Source organism: Alligator sinensis, unplaced genomic scaffold, assembly GCF_000455745.1.
Source record: "Alligator sinensis unplaced genomic scaffold, ASM45574v1 scaffold299_1, whole genome shotgun sequence".
In the NCBI taxonomy this organism is placed as follows: Eukaryota; Metazoa; Chordata; order Crocodylia; family Alligatoridae; genus Alligator; species Alligator sinensis.
This window is the reverse complement of record NW_005841981.1, coordinates 1,509,730-1,527,740: the sequence shown is the minus strand read 5'-3', so window position 1 is coordinate 1,527,740 and position 18,011 is coordinate 1,509,730. Positions and strand designations below refer to the sequence as shown.

At 42.0% G+C, this 18,011-nt stretch overlaps 1 protein-coding gene across 2 annotated transcripts in view; it reads right to left on the bottom strand.

Moving 5' to 3' along the window:
• Positions 1–18,011, bottom strand: part of LOC102380731 (ubiquitin-conjugating enzyme E2 E1) — a 57,970-nt gene that overhangs the window by 1,812 nt on the left and 38,147 nt on the right. For both annotated transcript variants that reach the window (XM_006021186.3, XM_006021190.3), the window contains exons 3-4: positions 12,774–12,906; positions 149–296 (exon numbers count right to left, since the gene is read on the bottom strand). In XM_006021186.3, the coding sequence (XP_006021248.1) occupies positions 149–296; positions 12,774–12,906 (281 nt within the window). The remainder of the gene's footprint in view (positions 1–148; positions 297–12,773; positions 12,907–18,011) is intronic.

Sequence of the window (18,011 nt, the reverse complement as noted above, 5' to 3'; positions counted from 1 at the left end):
AATCACCAGCTTGATGCTGCTATGCGCAATGCAGTAAACGCCACAGTTCCTTTCGACTCGAACAGTTCAGAATCAGGGCCCGAGCTATTAAAATGCCAGGTGAGCAATAACATTACAAATGTTATCTGTCAGGCTGCAACAGACTTACCAGGGTTGCAATCTGTGAGAAGTGAGCAGATGGAGAGAAGAACTTTAGAAATAGTTAGTGCTGGGCTCCAGTTGTCTTTTAAAATGTCCAGGCAAATCACTCCTTGGCTGTTAATATTACAGTGATAGATTCTTGTCCGAAATGTAACCTGAAAAAAAAAAAATATATATATATATATATATATTTGAGTAGTTTGACACATCTAGCAGTCTAAGCAGCTACACTAATAAATGTAATCAATCAAAAATAATAGAAGAGGAATGTGAAATTAACACTTTAAAGCCAATCTGTAAACTTATATTTACATCATATATTCAGCTTTAGTTTGTATTTCTAGAGTGTTAAATACTAACTTTACTACCAGATTTATAAGAATAAACATAAAAAAAAAAATGTGGGGGGTTTCCATGTTCCTGGTGAGCTGCTGCCCTCTTGTGGCAGCTGTTTGTATTAAAATACTTTAAAATCAGCCTTTAAAACCACAGGTTGATTACTATTCATAGAATCAGGAAGGGACCTCAGGAGGTCATCTAGTCCAATCCCCTGCTCCAAGCAAGACCATCCCGAACTAGATCATCCGTCATAATCTTTCTTCTATTTCTTCTTTCATAAGAAGAGCCACCTTTACTAGGACAAAAAAGCCTGAAGCAAAAGTTCAATTCATTTTTAGCTTACAATATACTAGATAATAGGATAAACTATTTCTAAACTATTTTTTATTTTCATAGTTTCATAGTTTCTAGGGTCGGAAGGGACCTAGGCAGATCATCTAGTCCTGACCGTGAAGTAGCGCCTCCTGATGTCCAACTTAAACCTTCCCTCCGCCAGCTTGTGACCGTTATTCCTGGTCACTCCTGGCGGCGCTCGGGGGAACAGGGACTCCCGCAGTGCCTGTTGATCCCCCCTGACTAGTTTATAGCAGGCCACAAGATTCCCCCCTCAGCCTTCTCTTCTGGAGGCTGAACAGGTTCAGGTCCCGTAACCTTTCCTCATAGGACCTGCCCTGCTGTCCCTTGATCATGCGAGTGGCCCTCCTCTGGACCCTCTCGATGCTGTCCACATCCCTCTTAAAGTGCGGCTCCCAGAACTGGACGCAGTACTCCAGCTGCGGCCTGACCAGTGCTGCATAGAGGGGGAGGATCACCTCCTTGGTCCTGCTTGAAATGCATCTGTGGATGCACGACAAGGTACAGTTGGCCTTCCTAGCCGCCTCCCCACACTGCCGAGCCATGTTCATCTTGGAGTCAATAATGACTCCAAGATCCTTTTCCACCTCCGTGCTGACAAGAGGGGAGTTCCCCAGCCTGTAGGTATGGTGCCGGTTGTTCCTCCCCAGGTGCATCACCTTGCACTTGTCTGTGTTGAACCCCATCCTGTTCTCCGCCCATCCTTGTAACCTGTCAAGGTCCGACTGTAGCCTGTTGCTCCCTTCTATTGTGCCCACATCCCCCCACATCTTGGTGTCATCAGCAAATTTGAACAGGGTGCTTTGCACCCCCTCATCCAAATCACTGATGAAGATGTTGAACAGGGCGGGGCCGAGGACCGAGCCCTGCGGGACCCCACTGCCCACGTCCTTCCAGGCCGAGAAGGACCCATCCACTACCACCCTCTGGGTGCGGCTCTCTAGCCAGTTGGCGACCCATTGGACTGTGTGGGTGTCTACGCCACAGTCCCCCAGTTTCCTAATGAGAACGGGGTGAGAGACAGTGTTGAAAGCCTTCCGGAAGTCCAGGAAGACTATATCCACTGCTACCCCTGCATCCAATGATTTAGTGACCTGATCGTAGAAGGCCACCAGGTTGGTCTGACATGACCTGCCGCTGATGAACCCGTGCTGGTTGCCCCTGAGCATGCATTTCCCTGCTGGCCCCTCCTGGATGTGTGCCAGAATAATTTTCTCGAACAGCTTGCCCAGGATCGAGGTAAGACTGACTGGCCTATAGTTTCCCGGGTCCTCCTTCCTCCCCTTTTTGAAGATGGGAACCATGTTGGCCCTCTTCCAGTCCTCCGGCATAGGTTTATAGATTTTTAAGATCTATAAACACAAATAATACAAATGGAAAAAATGAATTCTTGATGCTTCACATAGGTGGAGGAAGAACTGGTGGAGGAACCGGTATGGTCACTTTCTATGCCAAACTTGCCCCAAACTGCTGCCAAACTGATCATACTGTGTTACATAAATCTTTCCAATTCTAAATTGCAAATAGTATTTCAGCTAGAGGATGACACCAGCTCATTCCCCTCCTAAATGTACTGCTTAGGAGAGTGCCAGACTGAAAACTGAAGTCTGCCATTTAAATGCCCATGGAGACCCACAGCACATTCTGCCAATATCTGTACTGAATTCACTTTGAATCACCAATGTCAGAAGGACACTGACCTTCTGGAGCTCCTTTAGAATTCAAGGGCTGTGGAATATCTCAGAACAGTAAAAAAATGTGAGCCATGCAGTGGGCCCCTTCCCCCCCACCTTTACTTTTCTAGTCAACCAGGAAAGACCAGTTCCTGAGCTAGAAGGACAGTTCGCTCTCCATGCTCAAATCCTTGGTCTCCATGCTAAGAGGGACTGTGAGCGTAGTGGTTTGTACAATATGGATACACATCCTCTAGCCCAGCAGTTGGCAATCTTTTCTGTCTGTGGGCTGAAATTTGGGTTGGAGGTGGGCACTCAGGTGCATGCTAAGACCCGGCTTTAGCCATTGCTGCTTTTTCTATCCGCAACATTGCAAGGAAAGGTCCAGCAGCCACTGCTTCTCTCTGCAGTGGCACAAGGAGACCTCCCACAGCCACTGCTTCTCCCCACAATGGCACTGGGATAAAGCAATCGCTGCCAAAAACCACCAGAGCCCCATGTCCAAGGGCTGCATCCAGCTAACAAGCCTGTAGGTTACCAACCTCTGCTCTGAATGTAGCAAGGCAACTACATTCATTTCAGGGGTAGACCATCAGCTGATAGCTTCTGGTCATGACTAAGATGTCAACATGTCATTGTATTTAGTGCCCTTCTTTTTCAGTATTCTCAGATCTTGTGGTAGCTGAAGCTCCAGCTTCTGTAAACAAGTGATTTACTTTAATTAAAAAAAAAAAATAGCCCTCAAAGTTTCAGAATAAAGATTGAAAATGTGAACTGAGTATTCTCTAAAATCCTGAGGGCTTTTTAAAATAACCCCAATTAAATCAAAACCAAACATGATTTTTGAACATTTTCAGATTATATACCGTTTCCAATATCCCAGAATAGATTTAGGTTATTTGGACTAAGAGCCACGGTTTTTCACTGCTCATACTACCTAAATGCACAGAATTTATGCAAACATTATACTTTACTTTTTGAAGATGAGACTAAAATGCAGAGTGACTTGGTGAAGGCTATACAGCAGTTTAGCAGAGTTTTACTGTGTCTTGTTGCAGGCTCAAAGACTGCATTAATTCATATAAAAACCACATGGTCGAAGTTTTCAAACTTGGATACACAGAGTTAGTGTGAGAGCTAACACACACATGCACCTTTTTCTTTCAGTAGCATTTATAGCCCAATGCTTTAACATCAGACACTAAGTTCTCTTTCCCAATAGGCTCTCAAACCTATGTAAAGCAGCCAGATATTCAAAGGTTCAGTGCAACTGCAGCTTGTATTGACTTCAGAGTTCAGCACTTCTAAATAATAGTGGACTAACTTTCAGGAGTCTAAATAATACCAAAACATGAATTTAGAAGCTTAACTTCAAACAGCCAGATTTGAAAAAGGTCACCTAGATCCACCCAACAAAAAGCAGAACCCCAGCCCCATGTTTTGGAGGATAAATAGCACAGGCTGCAAAGAAGCCCTTCATGGTCTTGTCCTGAAATCCTCTCTCATTTGGCGAGTAATCCCCTTGAAGCCAGTGGAACAGCTTGCATGAATAAGGGCTATAGGAATCATGCCCTAAATCCCCAGAATTCACCAGCTATCCACACATGTTATTGTTTGTTTAAAAGTCACAAGGTTATTTGTGAACTGCACATTCAGTAGGTACGTGGGATGACGACAAGAGTGCACCAGTGTTTTTTCTGGGATTAGATAGGCCCGCACATTACATTTGCCCGTCTACCCTCATAGCTGCTGCACTCCCTGGAGCCTGCAAACTTTCAGCAGTGCAGAAGTGCTGGCCATGACTTTCCCTCTCAGTCTCCGAGTACAAAGCATGGGTGCGACATATGCAGCTACAAAACTGCAATGCCTCTTGTTTTCTGTGTACTGCATCTTTAAGTTTCCAAGAACACTCCTCATGTGCAGGAGCCAAGGCTATTTTTGTTCCCAGAATTGCAGTAGCTTGTCACACCAGACACCCACACTATGCTGTCTTGCAGAGACCTTACACTTCATTCCTTATAAATTATTTTGATTTAGGTTTCTGATTTTTTTTTTTTTAAAGGAAGTGCCTGCTTTTGTATATTACAGTATTTTCAAAATCAAAACAAAGACCAAGAGAATGGTATCCCTCTCTGCCCTCTGTTTAAAGCTTAACTTTGAGGGGAACAAAGAACACAGCTGCTGAAATTTGCACAGTGAACCTTAAAAGGTGAACTACACAGAACATGGAAAGACATCTCTCCATTTCTTAACTCCATGCACCCTGATGAGGAGCATAGCAACTATTCTGTTCCTGAGGCATGACATATGTATTAGGCTAAACAGATATCCATCTTGGTGATACAGATGCTAACATAGTCAGTTTTAGATGTGTCAGGTAAATTAAAGGCAAATTCAGTTCTCTGTCATGGCTTTGCCCTGAGTTTCCAAGCAGTCTCTAAGCCTACAGACAGAAGTTTCACATAAACCGGTTTAAGTCATCAGAAACTGGTTTAAACCTGTAACAGAACAGATGTTCAGTGCACATAAACCATATTCTAAATGGCTGAAACTGGTTTAAGGTAAGCCTGGTAGAATGTAGTATGAGACCTAACTGATTTGGGTCAAACCAGTTTATGCAACTTCTGTCCCAGAACCCTTCCTGGTTCAAACTAACTCAGACCCCCAGCATCCCAGGATGCTTTGCAACCCTGGGCTGGGCTAGGCTGGGCGAGCAGGGTTGGCCCCATCCCTCTCCAGAACACTATCGCTGCTCTGGCTGGCTGAGAAGGAGGTGGGGGTAGGACGAGTGGTGGAGTAAAGTGGCCGAGTTAAATCAGAGTCCTACAGCCTCCCAGCATGCTTTGCAATAGAGCAGGGCTGGGCCTGCCCCTCTGCTCCCTAGTTGGAGCAGTGAGAGCTGGCTGACAAAGGTGGGGGGCAAACCCAGCTGTGGATCCAGCTTAGTATATGGGGGAGTACCGCCCCCACCCATGCAAGCCCCTGCTGGGATCTGGGGCCAGGGAGGGGGTTAAAACACCTCTTCCCCCACTCAAACTTACTGCAGGCTGCAACTGTTGACTACAAATCCCAGAGGCACCTGGAAGCAGGAAGAAGTGGTGAGCAACCCTGAAGGGTCTTGCTGCTGTAACTCTGGATTGCAAATCCCAGAGACCTTGGGAGCAGCAGGAAAAGGAAGTAAACACACAGCCAGAGAGCTGTGCTCCAGCAGCTGCCCCCGCCCCGGGATTCTGGCCTGAGCCACTGGAGGCATGTGGCTGCATTTCCTGAATCCAAGGTAAATGTCTGTTCACTTCTGTTTCAATTTAATCTGTGCATTTTAAACTAACTTGCAAAGACTAAATCAATTCAGCCTCGGGCTTTCTGACCGTCTGTACTTAGCCCTACAGATCTGATCACTTTCCTGAACTGCTACTGGGTTAGCATTCAGAAGTCAGTTTGTTAAAAACCACCATAAAGCTATTTACATAGGTAACGATAAGTAGGCTGACACCCAGAAGTTCAAATTAACAGAGAACTGAAGAATTCTGATTTGCAAAGACAGAAATGCCAACCCTGGGTTGTGCACAGCACACAAAAACCGGACGATTTGAGAAAACAGACCATTTCTCAGAATAGTAGACTGCTACCAAAGCATGATCCAGGTTTATTACTACAAGGAAGGAAATAAAACAAACAAAAACTTCTCACATACTGGCAGGTACAGGTTGGCAAAAATTTAAGAAGGTAGACTAAGGCACAAGAGTAGTTTTCTCCATTGAAATGGGTTCTCTCTAACTGAGGTAATGCGAGAAAAGATCTAAACTTTCCACTTAAGTGGAAACTCAGACTTCTGGGATGGTTCTAATCTATATATAGTTCAGCTGTTCACCATTTGCAATTTTTGCTGATGGTACAAAAGCCAGTGGTGTAGACAACTTCAAGTTAAAAACTAAAATGTGGACCTATTTAATATTATTTATTATATAATATTAAATAGGTCCACATTTTAGTTTTTAACTTGAAGTTGTCTACACCACTGGCTTTTGTACCATCAGCAAAAATTGCAAATGGTACACACACACACACACACAAAAACATTTTAAGAAGAAGTTTAGGGTTTTTTTTTTCTTTTTTAAACAAATGCTGGAGTGATGCCAAGACAAAAAAAAAAAAATCAGCACAAACCAGAGTTAGAAGACGCAGATATTTAGGTACTACAGAGAGGCACTTAAGGCCAAGAGAACACTAAGCCATATGGAAAAGCAAAAAAAATACAATGAAACTGAACCACTGTCTGGAAAGGTCCCACCTGAAATAGCTCTGTTTCAGTCACTGCATTAATGTGAAGCACAGCTGCAGCATTTGAAAAAATAATACAATGAAGCTGATCCCATGACTTACACAGATAAGTGATAAGCAAGGCTAATTTATACAACCAGCAAAGTGGGAGTTGGGGGAAGGAAGTGGTTAGAGGTTTTAACGCAAGTGATCAAAGCACAGATCAGGTCAACCTAAGCTACTCTTTTCACCTCAACACAAATACAATCCACAATTACTCTAATGCTACTCTTGGGAACCAGCAAAAAACTGTGCTGTGCAACACTGCAGAAGAACAGCTTAAATCTTAAGGACTACATAAGATTCTAGGACCCAGGAGCTCTTAAATTCACATCTTGGCCCCACCACTTCTTTGTGGCAACTCACTTAAATCCCCAATTCAGTTGCAAGGGCCTAACAGCCTTCACCATACATTCTTATTCTCTTCCATCTGCAAAGTGAGGGTAACACTTTATGCCTTATAAGAATGCTCAAAAGATTAAATGTTTACAAAGCGATCTAAAAATATAAAATATATTTTCACTGCATGCTTAGAACATAGAGACAGGTTATCTGGTACCAGCTGTATGTTTCTATGAGTAAGTTTCTTGTACTGGGTGACCAGTTTTAAAAACCAGAATCTACCAATTTCAGATCCACTAGAATTCACTGGAATTCAGATCCAGAATTCCAATTTCAGATCCACTAATGCAGAGTAAGGACTATTGTCTTCCCATCTGTACATAGGCAAGGTGCAGCAGCAACAGCAACCAAGCCTTCAGCACCATAAGACCCACATTACACCTTGTTTTGGTCTCAAGTCCCACAGGTTCAGGAGTGAACTGTTTTGGCAACATTTTAGCTTGATATGAAGCAATGCAAAAACAACAAACAAAAACATTGCTGAACATATCACTTCCCATTTGATAAGGATTCTCCTTATTAACATCTCCAACAGGGACAAAAATACTAATGCAAGGAAAACTGCAGTATTTCCCTTCTTAAGAGACTTCTCAAAAATTCCCACACACGGTACAGTGGAGCTAAGCCAGTTTCATAACAGAGGATCTGGTCCACTAAGCACAATTGTGCTGAACCTCTCTTAAGCACCAAGCTCATTTATGACAGATTTCAAGTACTTGGCTCTTTACAAGCACCAACTCTATCACACTCCCCTGTGGGAAACAAAAAACAATACAGCAACACACGAGACGGAAGGACAGAAGGTGGTGTGAAAGTCAGGTATGCTTTCTCCTCTGTAAACTGAGGGTAGATTTCTTGTGAGCCCATTTGTAGAGTCAGTGGTCATTCATTGAATATGTTTTTAAACTTTTTCTTCCAGACTTCTAACTAAGAAGACAAACAGCAGGGAGTACAGGGGCACCTGATAGTGGTTAGGCTAAACTGGCACTAAGTTACAAGCCAAGCAAGCTTTCAGTAGTGCGTAATGGTAAAGGTCTCAGTGGATTAGTGTGAAAATGAAGTTGACTATGCATAACATGAGAAGCCTTTGCTACAGAACAGCAAATGCATAGCATGCCTGTCAGACCTCCTTCTCCACTATACATAAAGACAGGCTCACTTCAAAGAGATTCTTTGCCAAGTCAGCTAGAAACCAGAGAAGTCTCATTCATAACGCAAGTGTGGTCAGGGCTCTTCTAGGAGGTGCTGCTTCCTCTGCTCGCCTCAACCCTCCTCTATTTGAGACTATCCAAATCCTCAACAATTAGACCTCTGCGTCCTTGTTTTATAATTATTTCCCGATGTAGCACAGGCCTCCTTGCATTTGTCAATGGCTGGGTAACCTTCACTACCTCCTCTCACTCACATGGTGATGGACTAGCAATTTGACAGGATTATCATGATCTTGTTCTTTCAAGTGTGCTGCCTCTTTGACCAAGCTTGGAAAAATATTTCACAATAGGCACTTTGCCTTAGGGAAGCCTTAAATCAGCCTGTCCCTTCAAGAATTAAAACAGGTATCTAAAGGGTGTAGAAGTTCTTTTCCAACTATGCTTTGAAGATGTCCCAAGGAAGATTCAAAGGGAACTGGTCCTATCACATTCTAGTCAGTTTACTTCTTCCAGGGATAAGGCTTTTAAAAATGTCCTTCAATCATTCCAATGCTTCAGCATGTGTCATCATCAGGGTACAACCAGTTCTGTTTCACCTGGTACAGGATATTATTCACTTGTCCTACTCTACTGGTATTGTGCTGCTGCACGCTGTTAAGCCATTTCTGTGTTTTATATCCAATCCCAGGGCATTTCAGTGCCAAATGAAGCATTGCATATTTTATTCCTTCATATTTATAAACCAACTTGGGATTCTGTTGGTACTTAAATGCAATTCTATTACATATAGGGCATAAACAGATGTTGTATTTGGAGTGACATCAGTTGTGCTGAGATGTATTCTGGCAGAGCTGATCTGCTTTATTCTGCAGTCTACCAATGTCACCCAGGGCCACTGTCCCACAGGGTCAGGCTCTTGCTGCTTCCAGGGCTTTTGGGGGGGGATCTGATCCTGCAGGATGACAGCCCTGGGTGCTGTGCCCCAAGCTGGAGAGCAGCAGCATGGATGTGTGTGGCACAGAGTCCTGGGCAAGCACAGAGGGGGGAACCCCCTCCAGGCTTGCAGGCAGTACCTGGGGTGAGGCTGTGTGAAAGGCACACGCAGGGAATCCCCTGCAGGCTGTCATGGCCTGCATCTGCAAGTGGGAAACCAGCCAAAGGTTCTATCACCTGCAGACATGCAACCTGCGAATCCCTCTGCAGGACTGGGCCCCTCTGCACCTGCAGACACATGCCCTGGGAATTCCTCTGAAGGCACAAAGTGGAGAACCCAGCTTCCCCACTCTGCACTGGCAGGTGTATTCCCAAGGTGCTCATTTGCAAGTGCAGAGTAGGGAAGGCCATGGGCTTTTTCACTTAACACCTGCAGATACACACCCCAGGTTGGTGTGAGGTGCCCACAGCCACTGTCCTACAGGATGGGGCCCCTCAAGTCTCAGGAGTGTCTGCCCAGTGCTGCGGAACCATGCTCTCCCAGCATAAGCGAACAGACGACTGTCAAGAAAAGGCAGCACAAACTATATAATTTAAAATGGTTGCAGCCATGATTTGGGGTATTTGTGGCATCACCACACCTGTCTGCTTAGGTTTTGTGTTGCCATAAAAAAAAATATATGTATATATGGTAGCAGAAGGACAATGCCTGTTTGCAGCCACAGCAATCTCTCTCTGAAGTAAGTGAACACAATTAAAAATGTGGTTTTCAGACTGGCACCCCTTATGATGAACTGCAGAGTGACCTTCAGAAAAGTCACTGGGGAGCACATCCCTGCAGCCCCTAATAGTTCTCTCCCCCAAACTCTTGAATCCCGAGTCATTTTAGCAGAACTGCAAAGGTAAAAGGTAGATGGGCAGGTAGCACAAATACACTGAGGTGACTGTCAAAGGATACAAGACTACTGATAACCCCTTCCCCACCCCCCACCAAAAAAACCCCCCAAAACCCACCACAACAACCCAAAGTGCACTTTTTTTTTCTTTTTTTCTTTTATTCGAGAGCCCCTGTACGTTCCTTCTTGTTGGGGGATTAGCATGCTGTACTTTACTAGAAGAACAGTAGGTGCTCAGTTCTTAAGTAAATATGGATTATAGTAGAGGTGTGCGAAACAGGCCATATTTGATTCGAATTTGGCCTGAAATCGGGGACAGCGATATGATTCATTGATTTGGATCGCTGTCCCCAATTCGATTTGGCCAAATCTGAACCTGGAGATTCAATGCTGATTTGGAGAATCAGCAATTCGGTCATAGACACAGCTTTAAATGTTTTTTCTACATACCTTGATGTACTGGGGCGGCTCGTAAATGCTGCAATGGTGGGGCAGATGGAGCGTCCTACAGGAGTGTGCCCCCTCCCCCGGCGTGCTTGGTGGTGAACCCGGAAGTACTTCTGGGTCTGCTGGGGAGCACGCTGCCCCCACCCCCTTGCGTCCCCCTGGCTTGACACTCAGCTGCGGGGGGACCCCAGGTGCCCCCCCGGCCCAGAAGGTACCAGCCCATCCGCCCCAGCATCTCAGCATTCACAAGCCACCTGGTATCTTGAGGTATATAGAAAAAACATTTAAAGCTGTGTCTATGTCTGAACTGCCAAATCTTTCTAAATCGATTCAGAGGGGTCCAATTCGATTTGGAGAGATTAAAGGGTCTCTTGATTTTATCTGGATTTGGAGATTTAGCCACCGAATCAAATCAGAGACCAAAGCTTCACACAGCCCTAAGTTATAGTATGGCTTTCCCAAACGTGTAAGTAAAGAACAACTAAAAAATCCAAGGAGTACTGACAGCTGCAGGTACGCTCTGAACTCCAGATTGCTACTAATCTCCACTGAAGTAATTTGTCTGAGGCATGCCAAGAGTGCATTGGTGGTTCTCATGGAAAGGGAAGAGTCACTAAGCGATGGATACTGGTCTTCTAGCTTAAAAAAAGAATTGCAATAATCTAATGCAGTGATAGGCACAACTTGTATCCAGTTGCTACTAGATATCCTCCACAGTAGAAATGCCATTCAGATCTGCACAAGTCCATCCCAACATCCTATTACTTCCTGATCTCGAAAAAGAGCAATGGCCCGAGACCCACCTCAGACCTCAGAGACTTCCACTGTTTCAAAAGACTCTTCAAGTTCTGGATGTTCAGTCTAAACAATACCATCAACTTCTTATGCCAGGGAGGTCGCAATCCATAAAATATGATGATTTTGTTGCAACAATCGCAGTCACATCGAGAACTGATGTCCTGAACCACTGTTGCTACTTCTGCACCACTCAGGACCGTAGTCTTATCTGTATGGGTGGAACTTCATGCCCACTCAGTCTGCTTGGGCTAAAGATACTGAAGGTATAGATACAAAAAATGAACAATCCTTGCTTCAGCAATCTTACCATCTAGACAAGGTCTGAGACTTGTGCCAATATAGGAATGTTGCTTAGGAGCATGGGTTTGTTTGTTTTTTGTAACTACAATTTTATAGTAAAGCCAAGCCCTACTGAAAAAGTAGCTATAGAGGGGTTCAGTTTATTTTGTTTGGGGAACTAGTATAAACCAGACAAGCAAAAGCAGCAAGTCATGTCCACATTAGGAAAGACTGATGGTAAACCTATGCTGGTATAGCTAAATTGACAACTTTTTAGCGTAGGCTAGCTCTCAGGCTAACCTCCACTCACTTATGTATTTGCTTACTTGTCACTGGCACTACTCATGTATAAAGATAAGCACATGCAAGTGTTTGTAAATTTGATGTAAACATGCAACTTAAATACAATTAACTGTACTTGCAACCCAACTGTTGTTTTGTTTTGTTTTTTTTTAGAGTTCAAGTGCATGAACAATAAAACAATATTTACTCACAATGGTATACTGCTAGAACACAAGAGGCTTTCTAATTATAATCTGCATCCAGAAACCACCAAAGCGATCGCCAGTATAGAGTGTAAATCAACAACAAGCAAAATCCTAACAGAACCCTGGAAACTTAAATTACACTGCTATCTGATATTTTTTTAAATTATCATCATTACTGTTATTACAAAAACATCCATGTTTACCACAGAGATTAGAAAAAAAAAATCAGATATTTTCTCTGCTTTCTGTTCTTACTCTGTGCATTTCACAGCACATTGTATATAGTAAGTTTATAAGCTGTTGGTTTCCTCTTTTTGTGTAGGATCTTTCCATCATCCCCTGAAGTGGAGGGAAGGAAGGTGATTGAAAAAGCTATCGAAACTGGCCAGGAAATACAGACATAGTACTTGAAGTTAAAAAAAAAAAAAAGCCAAGATAAATTTTTTTAACTGACCAGATTTCAAATGCACTGAGTGTCTGGTCAGTATTGAGTAGCACTCACTAACTGGTAGAATATTTGCAGCATAAAACAGTAGGCTAATGCTCTCTTACCTTTGGAGGCTTGAATGGATATTCTGGTGTAAATGTGATGTCAAGGAAGAAAACTCCACCCTCATATACTGAGCCTGGAGGTCCTAGAATAGTCGACCTCCATTCATAGATGTTATCACCTTTGGGGCCTGCACTGTGAAGCAAAAATAAAATACAATTTGAAGGCAAAGCTATGACAAATATGATCTAATATATTTCCACAATATAGTTGAATTTCAGCAACATGGTATTTACTCTACCATGAAGATGTTAGGACTGTAACAAAGAAAATAATTAAAATCCTATATGGACACCTCAACTACTGGTGAACTTTAAATGGTACATTGTGTATGGCAAAGGTCTAAGGAAAAAAGGAATGCGATTGTAGGGACTTAAAATTCTGCCTCCATCAGCACCATTAAATACATATCCCATGATGCCTTATAAAACACACAAAATATATTGCTTCAAGAAGCCCCAGTTCAACACAAGAAATGTCACTAGTATTATTCTAAATAGCTTCAAAAGAAGAAATTCTTACTGTTGCAGAAAGGACTCAGTATTAATACAGCTGTATTAAAGGGATCCCAGGAATGAAGGCTTAAGAATCTGAACCTTGCTTAATGTTCCTTTATTAAACAAATAAGGGAATGGAGAAAAATATTCCCATTGTACTTAACTGGTATTTTTTATTTAAATTTAAATGCAACTAAGGGCATTTTTGTTATTGCTGTTTGTTTTTAGTGTCCTACATTATTACTGAATGGTATTTCATTTGCCATAATTAAGTGGATAAAAATAAATAGATCATGATAGTTTACAGTGTCAAAATTATTCATACCTGGCTATAGTACATTTTGCATGTAATAATTTCTAACATGAAGCCAAATGGATTCTTCCTTATGTTGCTGTCCATTTTACAGTGTGCTTTCATATACTCAAATAAAATGTAGTGTTAAAACTGCAATCAAACTCTCTCAAATCATCATCTAATTTTATACTCTTAAGATTATGAAATGTTAGTCGTACCAAGAACTTTCACCACCCATGTTCCAATAATCTACAAGGTGTCTCTGAATATTTCTAAGGAAAGCTCAAGCTAAAAAGTCCTGAATGATTTGAAATCAATCACCCAAGAATTTCATCTAAAAATTGTGTGTGCATGTGCGTGTGTGTTACCACAGCAAGTGTACTCAGATGACATGCTAGAATTGATGCTCCCTTTGGTGAAGTGGCAGACACCTGACAGGGCATTCACCATGAAATCACTTTGACTTTGGAATTAATTTCTCCCCTTCCTTTACAAAAAAAGTGGATTTAACTTTCCTGATACCATCCAAAGAAGCCTGATGTGTGGGTGGAGGATAAATGAAAACGTTTTTATTCATTACACTAAACTAACCCTAACCCAGTGCCAGATCAAGGCACATGGGGCCAGCATGGGGTCTAATACTAGCATGCAGGGGTGATGTGGGGCCCCAGGGCCTGGTCTCAGTGAGCGGTGCTGGTGTAGGACCTGGGAGCCCAGTCTCAATGCACAGAGTCCCATCTGCTCTATGAACCAGCCCTGCACCACTCATCTGGCTTGTAGGACCAAAAGGTTAAGCACCACTGCCATAATACTTGCATAAATTAACTCCTGATAGAGAAGCTACTACTATGAAAATATTTAGGGTGGAAGGCAGAGAAGGGGAGACAAATCTATTACGTTTTGTAAATCCTGCAAAGATGTTACACACTGCACAGTGGTCAAAAGATTTTTCCCCATCAAAACACAAAGCTTCACATGGTTTGGCACTTACTTAAAGCAAAACCCATTCTATCCTCTGCACCTTGAAGGATGTGACAGCCTTCCTTCCCCATACAGATCTATACTTTTGATACCTATCTCTACAGCTACTGTATGTGGAATAGGATGAAACTACTGTATTTCTACAAGATGCCCTGGCTCCTGACAAGTACCAGCTTAACTGTGCAAACTTATTGAAAAAGACTCTTGGGTGTCCTTAGCTACCACTCCAAGGAATTACCACTGAGAGGTATTATCAACCTACTGAAACACTATCATTACTCCAAGTTGCACCAGCTAACCTCCTTAAGATGGAACTACTGAATGGAACAGGTACTTGCAGTTTGTTAATACCAATTTACTGTTGTAATTCATAAAGCAAAAGCTGTCAATTGGGAGTACTTCAATGTTCAAAAAACATGGTATGTGATTAGCACTAACCATGGTCCTCTGAACCAATGAGAAATGTTTCAATATTTTATTTTGCGTTTTATTTCCAATTTGAACCCAAAGGACACTCAATAAAGAACTGCTGACTTCAAACAGTGTTGGAAATCTTTTATACCCTATTAGAGTTTCAATTAAAATAATCGCTATAGTCAAGTTGCAATTATTTCCACATATGAAGCAATATGCTCCTAGAACTTTGTATATCCCTTACATCTTTATAAAACAGATTCTTCCCGGATATTTTAATAAAAGTGATGTACAGAAGCTTAACTTTCAAACCTTTCATTTCAATTAACCGTGTGGAATAGCCATAGAATTTCAATTTTTAAGCAGCATCATTGATTTTGTATAAAGAGCAGACTGAAAGGGGGAGGCATGAGTCAGTTACAGAATGCAGTATTACTTGGTTTTAAATTAGGATTAGGTAATATCCAAGCAGCTCAGTACCAAGTGCTTAATAGAAAAGTGATGATACTGGAATGTAGCTTAAGTGCAAAGGTATTAACATTAGCAAAAATATAAGAAGTGAAAGGTGAGGGATTACATTCTCTGTTTGAAATCCTTTGCAATTATCTTTTTCAACAGAACTCATCAATACGTAGATGTACAGTTCATAAGCAAAACTGACACCTCCACTGAACTCCACAACCACTATACTTAAGTATCTACAACATACTAATACAACACTTTCCAGCTGCCCAAACCTAGCCCTTCTGAAGGCAACTTTAAAAAAATATATAAACAGATTCCATTACAAGCAGACAATATGAGGTTACAACATACTTCATTAAATCCATAAATAGTGTTGCACGGAAAGAAAAACTGTTAATATAGTTTCAAAGAAAGTTATTTCTCCCCCTTTCCCCACCTCATCTCAGCCTATCTAGATGCCATGCATTTTGTAAAAGCGTATCTGACAATATCTTCCCGTGAAGTACAGGGCAAAGTACGCTCACTGAAGTTTTACTCTGTCCTTTTACGCAACTGTTCCAATTACATCACTTTCTATGTCACATTTTGGCTATCATGAGGCTGACATTTTTAGTAAACTGGCCAGCACCAAGGTGACTTTTACCCAAGGACTGGCACACTTCCTATGTTTGGAGAAAATGCTTAGTAAGTTCTATGAAGGGAGAATCTGTGTATAGCTACATTCAGACTTCTGTTTGCATAAAGTCCCAGTTGGCCTTGACCTATTCTGCCAAGAACCTTTCCCTCTAGCCTGTGTTGCCAATTATCATATTTTCTCAGCCTTGGAAATAAGCTGATCGAGATACCTGCACCAGGGGCTGAGAACAGGAAAAAGCTGGTATGAAACCCAGATAGGCTTATTAGCTCTGACACAGAGGAAGAAAAGCAACCAATAATGCATATAATGCACAGTCCACTTGGGAGGGGTTTAAACATGAGAAGTAGAATGGTTCCGTGCTTAGATACCAGGCAGGGACTTGAGAGACCCAGGTTCATCTCTTCCTCTGCCACTGACTTCCTGGGTGACCTTGGACAAGTCACTTAAGCTGTGTCTACATTAGAAATTATTGTAAGGACTGTGTTAGCTAATAGGTGCTAAAACCCTGGTGTGAATAAATAGCTGTTATTCACACAATTACTAGTAGGTCAGTGTAAATACAAGCAGGCAGCCCAAGGTTCTCAAGTGTGTTATCACTTATCAGGCTGAAGTAAACTACAAATGGCTTTGTGCTTTCTAGGATTTTACTAGCTAAGACCTGTTGGCTACTCTGTGATACCACACACCATTTCTTCAAATTAAGGTGGGTGATAGTTCCTCTGTGTCTCAGTTTGCCTTATGTTAATGCAGATATTAGTATTTCCCTACCTCACAGCAGTATTGTAAGAAGTAAATTAAAAAATTGTGCAGCACTCAAATACAGTGGTGCTGAGGGTCAGATAAATATCAGACTGGATAGTGAGAAGGAGTATATTCATTCTAAGGGTTAAGAGAGTCACTTAAAATGCTATAGACAGCCTTAGGTCAACCTGTCAGGATGATGTGAGCAAGGACAATTTCATTAGTCACAATTCACTTCAGCAGTCCATGGAAAAAACTAACAAGTATTTCAAAGGAGCTATACACCACCACTAGCTCCTGCTACAATCCCTGATCATGGTTTCTATTCTAGATCCTAGTTCTGATTCTATCAGGAAGAGCCTAAACCAAATCAGAAGGGCTGCCTTGATGCAACATCCCTCTGGAGAAGGAAGATGACAACAAAAATCCTGCAGAAACTACTCATTTCAGAGGGCTGAAACCCACCCACCCACAAAACACGCTGAAAAAAATTTAGGAATTTCTAAGCAGAACAGAACCTAAATGATTTCTGCCCTGTAACAGCAGCAGGCTTCCTTAAAAAAAATGCAAACAGGAGGTATAAAACCTGAAACATGATTTTTTGTTGTTGTTGCAATTGCATAAAAATGAAAGAAAGTGGCAAAATTTATTTCAGTAAAACTACACGGTCAGATCATAAAGCGTTTGGGAGTTTTATAGAATTTACATACAAAATCTTCCATCCAGCATAATACTCAAATCATGGACTAAAAAGTAAGAATTCTGAAATCACATACCCTCCCAGAAACTTTTTATTTTTCTCTCATAGTAAAACAATGGTGGCAACAACAACATTGGTGCCTAAATAAGGCCTTATGTGATAACCATATAGCCATTTAGACATTATTAAACCGCTATTAAAGTAAACAAATGGAGCCCCAACTCTGCCTATTAGTAAGAGGATTCAAAGTACTTAATCTGCTACATAATATCAAACAGACTGTATTTTCCTTAACATAGATCCAACAGCAAAATGCTCTGTAAGCAGACAAATTAACCTTGGGCATTCAATATGAAAGGATCAAAACATTCAGTAGAGCCCCTTATTCATGGGATCCAGGACCTGACCTTGTATTACATATTGTTACAACTCTACCCATCCTGGTATGCCACTTCAGGAGAGCAAGTGGACTACATAGTGCAGATCCCAACCTCTATCACAAAGCTGACT